This window comes from Electrona antarctica, assembly GCF_951216825.1.
Source record: "Electrona antarctica genome assembly, chromosome: 11".
NCBI lineage: Eukaryota > Metazoa > Chordata > Actinopteri > Myctophiformes > Myctophidae > Electrona > Electrona antarctica.
The window spans coordinates 13995273-14001756 of NC_136792.1; the positions used below are offsets into that span (position 1 = coordinate 13995273).

The following is a 6484-nucleotide window of genomic DNA, read 5'->3' on the forward strand; positions in this document are numbered from 1 at the left end:
TTCACAAGCTTTACATAAACTGCCATCAAGCTGGCTGTGCTGCACTTAATGCACCATCAGCGATCTGATTCATAACTACTGCATATTCATCAGCTTTGCTGTTCCTTGAACCGCTGTGTGGTTCATAGAGGTAACCACTAGTGACTGACAGTTGTAAATCACTCTAATAACATACTGTCGGGGTAAGCAGTAGTGTTTTTGTGAGTGTGTTCATTCAATATACTGTATTCGTCACTGTCCGGCAGAAACCAGCTTACTCCATTTTTATTTTATTTTTTCATAAATCAATGCTATTGAACACCCTTTATGTCTGTGTGTTGGTTAAAAAACAAAACAATGAGAAGGAAATGTGCTTCTGACAAAACCAACTCCATTGGACCCTCAAACTGTCTGCTAAAGCAGCCGACTCCACACATGAACGCGCTGCCGTTGACTATCATTGCGCCGTTTGCGCGCGTTCACCTATGAAACATTGGTTCATGTATCATGGACCCAATAACATGAACGTGCGCAATGATAGTCAACGGACCAGCGCTGGCGCGAGCTGCAATGACAAATCTGGCCACTATGTCCAATTGTCCATTTCGCCTCAGGGTTTCCTCCGGGTAACCTGACTCCGCCAGATGGGGCAGCAGAGAGTACACTGGGTTCCCCCCTCCTGCTCCCATCTGGGAACTCAGCAGCAGCTTCTAGCAGCTTCTAGCAGCAGCTTCTAGCTTCTAGCTGCTGCTGATTGGCCAGGCCGTTTTGTGGCCGGGCATCAAGTCTGCCTGAGAGTTCCCAGATGGGAGCAGGAGGGGGGAACCCAGTGTACTCTCTGCTGCCCCATCTGGCGGAGCCAGGTTATCCTCCGGGTGCCGTCTCTATATACTCTAAGCCTAAGGGCATAAATTGCTTTGTTTAAGTATGAGGTTTTCTTAATTTCCTGAAAATTTTACATTTTGGACTTTCTGCCCAAAAGCAGAGATATGTGTGAGTTCATGTATATGTACAGTATATATTGAGTATTGTGTGTGCCATTGGTAACAGAGTTGGTCTGGTTCTGACATGGTACAGTGCAATTGAACTGATCATACTTAACAGCGCCATTTAGATGAGACAGTTGTGAAAACTCCGTTCACTTCAAGGGGGGCCGAATAGTTACATAAGCTTTTGAGCCTCAAAGTCAAAGTCAAAGTCGTACGATTAGTCACAGACGTTACCGCAGTGAAATTTGTTCTCCGCATTTGACCCATCTCTTGGAACGGTGAGCCGCAGCGTGCGCCACGCTCGGGAATCATTAATTTATTTGACCCCCAATCCAACCCATTGATGCCGAGTGCCAAGCAGGGAGGCATTGGGTCCCATTTTTACAGTCTTTTGGTACCCGGCCGGGGATCGAACCCCGACCTCCCAGTTTCAGGGCGGATACTCTAACCACAAGGCCACTGTCTGGTCAACATGTCAAAATTGGGGCACGTGTCAAAATTGAAGGCACAATTTTCCCGAGATTCCTTGCGAAGCATAGCAGAAGCATCCGGAAGCATCGTGTGCATATTATAATGGAAGTTCCGGCAAAGACGCGCTGTGATTGGCCAGTAGTCAGAGTGAACAGCGAGAGACATGGAGGAGTCGCATGAGTGGAGTCACTTGGGCAGCGACGCAGCATGCCTTCAGCGCTTCCCTATGGCAGGGGTTCTCAACCCGTGGGTCGCGACCCCTCGGGGGGTCGCCAAATTATTTTGGGGGGTCCCCAAAATATTTTCCAAAAAAAAAGGAAAAAAAAGATTTTTTCACGATTTTTCAAAAATAGCAGACCTACAAGTTCATAGCGCGCCACTCGGTGGCGCGCTATGAGCTTGTAGATCTGCTATTTTTCAATAGCTAAATTATAACAATGCTTAAAACACCAAAAGGGGTTCACTAATAAATTCATTATTAATCTATAATTTGTTAAATTGAAAAAAGGGCTTCGTTAAGACCTCCATATTATCATGGTCAATGACTGTGTGAAAAGTGGGAGCGATTGGTGCAGGCGGTGAGGAGCTACGGCAGTGTTTCTGACACACATTCATTAATTCATTCAGACAGACAGACATTGGCTTAATTATAGTATGATATGATGATTGCAGATTAAACTCTTTCATAGATTTCATAGATACTTTCATTGACTTGTTGACTTACAGTAGCTTTTCTATTAATGTTGTATTCGCACCAGTGTATATGTTCAGACAGTTAGACCATTACATTTCAAACCCTCAAAATGTATTTATTTATTAAATTTTTCCCCTCTACACCAACTCTCAGAAAATAACCAATCTACAAGCTCTGCTATTTCCGGCTAATGTTCCACATCGCACAAAGATTTGGCAGACCCCCTGTGGTTACTCTGAGGACCCCTCTGGGGGTCCCGGACCCCCTTGTTGAAGACCCCTCGTACAGACTCATAGAATAGACAACTTCAAAAATGTCCAAAGCTTTGTGACGGAACAAGATGGTGTCTAACAACATTGTGGCTTCATCTATGACGTCATGACGTCATATATGACATATGACTATATTTGGGCATTGTTTCAGCCATCATTAATTACAGGATACATTTCTTAATTGCACATGGAGGTACTTCCTTGGTCAACGCGCAGTGCGAACACATGTCACTCCTACCCCGGGGTGACACCAGATCGGGCAGTACTGGCGTCATCATGCTTCACGACACAAAGTGTCTTCATATATAAGATTCAACAAGGTCACCTGCATCGCCAAATCATTCAGCAGTTGAGGCTTTGAGTCATGTGCACGTGGAAACGGTAATAATCTTCACAGGACCCACCTGGAGAAGATAGGACGGTAAGAATAGAAACACCACTTTGGTCGAAGCGGAACCCCCGAGATGAAATTCGAAGTCCTCCTTAAATTCCTGGTGGTCGCCTTCAGCGGCATCATCTTGGCGGCGGGCGCCGCCGGCCTGCTGGGAGGCGCCTGGATGACGCTGTCTCCGGCCTCCATCGTGGCGCTCCTCGGTCGCATCGACGGCATGCCGCCGGAGGAGCTCGAGGCGTTCCTGAACCTGAGCGAGCTGCTGATGGCCGGGGGGGCGCTCCTGCTCATCATGGGTTTCCTGGGCTGCTACGGAGCCGGCAGGGGACGCCGGCCGGTCTTGCTCCTGCACTTTGTCCTCGTGTTGATCCTGTTCGCGGCGGAGCTGGCCGGAGCGGTGGCGGTCTTCGGGTTCACGGACCAGCTGGCCGCCAGAGCCGTGGACGACATCAAGAGAGACTACGGCCATGCGTCGGGGCACCTCACGCAGTTCTGGGCCGTGACTATGGACGTGGTAGGCTGCTGCGGGGTCCACGACTACACCGACTTCATCGGTTCTCCGAAGCACGCCCGATTGAAAACCTTCCCGTCTCAGTGCTGCGAGCCTGACGTCGCCCAGGCCTACTGCGATTCACACCTGGTGCACAACGCGTCCGTCGTCGGCTGCCTCCCCAAGACCCGGGAACTGATTTCAGAGAACCGACGTCTGGTCGCAATCGTGGTCATGAGCGTCATGTATGTGGAGATATGTGCCATGGTCGTCTCCATGATCCTGTATTGCAGGCTTAGAATAAAGAGGCTGGTGGTACCAGACACCACGTAGTACGGCCCAGCTTTACCGTGTCAGGGGTCGTCCCCCCACGGGCCACACTGTTGTTCCTATCAGCACCAGACTTATGGCACAGACACTGCTCAGGTGTCTGTTATGTTCTATATAGCTGCCAGAGTCGGTCGGATCACATATATACCTGTAAGTGATGCTTGGCTATTGACTGATGCTCCTTTTTCTTTGTAGTTTGTAGTACAGGTCACAAATCAGCTAGCCAGCTACCGCGATCTAACTTTGTTTTGTTTTGTTGTGTTCTGTTTATTTTATTGTTTTCAAATGTCCTTTTATAACGTGTTTATGCTCTGTTTTTATGCTTATTTTGCCCAGGCCCTATTTTCGTTTAATATAATCTGAGCCTAAAAAAAAAACAAAAAAAACACCAAAAGGGGTTCCCGCCCAAAATGGTTTAAGGTTATTGTAGCAGTCAATTTATATTGGGGGTCGGGAGGGGGCGGGGCAGGGGTCCCGAGACATTGCCAAAGCATTTCCGGGGGTCCCCGGCCAAAAACGTTGAGAACCCCTGCCCTATGGCACTTCCGCTTGACTCCCTGCCTTCAATGGAGACACGTCGACGTCGCTCCAATGAACTGCAGCGGCCAATCTATATTTTTGAGGGGCGCCAGCCCCTCCTATACACAGGTTTAATGTTTGTCTTTAGTTCAAAGTTTGTTTTGTAAACGCATTGACAATGAAGGGAAAATGTACGTCATAATGTCTTTATTGTTAATGGCATAACATATTCATATATATGAATCATTAATGCCATTATATTCTAGCATCATAGTATGTGTGTGAAGAGCTTTCTAGATAACAGAATGGATTTGCCCTTTTTATTTTATATTCTCACAATGTGCCTACTGTATATATACTGTATATATGGCACATTGTGAGAATATAAAATAAAAAGGGCAAGTCCATTCTGCTGACAAAGAACTATCAGGAAATGATTGGAAGGATCAGCCTCTTCTGTATAGCTGCTTCAGGGGCAGCCTTAGGAATCTGGAGGCCCGTTTCAAGACCAGGCCCCGTACCTATGACATAATTATTCTGTTACAGGTGTATTGATACAAATAGTTTTGACTGTTCAATATCGCACGCAGCCATTACTCTCGACAATTATGGAGCAACAACACCTCTCCTCATTCTGTCGTCACTTCACAATAAGGTGGTGTACAGACGAGGACGTATTCTGTGTTACTCGGGCAAGTAATTAGCCGATCTGCCCTTTTTGTCACACGGAGACGGCGTTTTGGGGGACTTAACCGGCTAATTTTGAAACCACCTTCCAGAGTGGGAAAGTTTGGAGACGCGACTTTCTCGTCTCCGTGTGTATAGAAAATGCCGCCTAATTTGCTGAAACGGTGATGTCATAGTCCCCTCGCCCCCTCCAAACTAACCAGTGTTAATGGTTTATTTCACCATAACCACTTACATAAGTACATAAGTATCACAGCTATTTTATATTTGCACATAATGGTCCTCATTCACAAAGGAGAAATACGCCATAGTGTAACGGAAGCGTAAAGGTCATGCGTATAGATGTTACAGTTACTTTCACATAATGAGAAAGAAGTTAATTTGTAGGCTACTGTTCACCACACGACCAAATGCTATATTAGGCCTATACAACTCGGAAATGATAAAAGCCCTTAGCTGATGAATGCACTGCAGGGTTATAAAAAAAAGAAAGAACAATTGCACACTCGCCTAAAGGTAAAATAGATATCCGATACATTTTTTTATCAGAGCTGCATTGATTCATGCGGGGATCAATATCATCTCACTAGGTGCGGTTCCATTAAGCCTTTGCGAAAAAAGGAAGCGTATGTTCATTAAGTCGAAAAAAGAAAAGTCAATTGTCGGTGTTTCCATTAAACTGATAAAATGCGCATATGAAATAAGTTCATTAAATATGCAGTAGTTGGCACTGTTGCCAGTAAAGTGAGGCTCATGTAAAGAAGTAGTCCTAATCCATATGATGTTCACACCATTGATTTGGGACCCCATATACTGCGCTGTAATTTGATCCCTGGTCAGCGGCTGACCGACCGCCAGCAAGTCTACAGCAAGCCAGCGGGCATCTGCTGCTTTCACAGTGTTGACGACACCTACAGTCAAAGAACGTACAAAGAACGATTTGTTGTGTAATGCTTGTCTTAATATATTCGGGGCACATGTAGCCTATATGTCGCGGGACTCGATTGGAGCATACTGGTCGTTTATACTGTAAATTGATTGATTGCAGCTGCAAAAAGTTGTGAATAACTTGTTTCATCGGCTATATAGCCTATAGCCTACACGTTTAGGTTGCTTATCTTATGCAATGAATATAAATATATAAGAATATATGAAGCATATGCATGGATCGAAATCGAATAGCCTGCAGGGACCCAAGCAGCTAGGTTATATAAAAGTTTAGTCTACTACACCACGTGTGTGTGTGTGTGTGTGTGTGTGTGTGTGTGTGTGTGTGTGTGTGTGTGTGTGTGTGTGTGTGTGTGTGTGTGTGTGTGTGTGTGTGTGTGTGTGTGTGTGTGTGTGTGTGTCTTGCATCCATACAGTAGCGATCCAGATATCAAAATGATCGGAGCGCCCCGATCAACTCGGGAGGATTCAGACTTCATATAGGATCTTTGAACACACTACACAATTATTAATCGGACGGGTCGGGTAGTAGTAAATTGGGACCTTATATTATATGTATCCACAACACCTCTCCCATGCACCGTTCACTCCACTGCCTCCCCATCGTTTTTTTATTTTATTTTCCAACTGTTCAAAAGCGATATAATGCGAGTTCAATGCTTTCTAATTAAAAACCTTTTCCGCAAGTGTTTCCATACACTATTTGCGCATTTC

The 6484-nt window shown here is 45.7% G+C and overlaps 1 protein-coding gene across 1 annotated transcript; it reads left to right on the forward strand.

Moving 5' to 3' along the window:
* Positions 1-2869: 2869 nt before the first annotated feature.
* On the forward strand, positions 2870-3619 carry LOC306931993 (tetraspanin-1-like; the record flags this gene model as incomplete). Its single annotated transcript, XM_079513698.1, has 1 exon — positions 2870-3619. One exon carries the CDS (start codon positions 2870-2872, stop codon positions 3617-3619), a length of 750 nt encoding a protein of 249 aa, XP_079369824.1.
* Positions 3620-6484: the final 2865 nt, after the last annotated feature.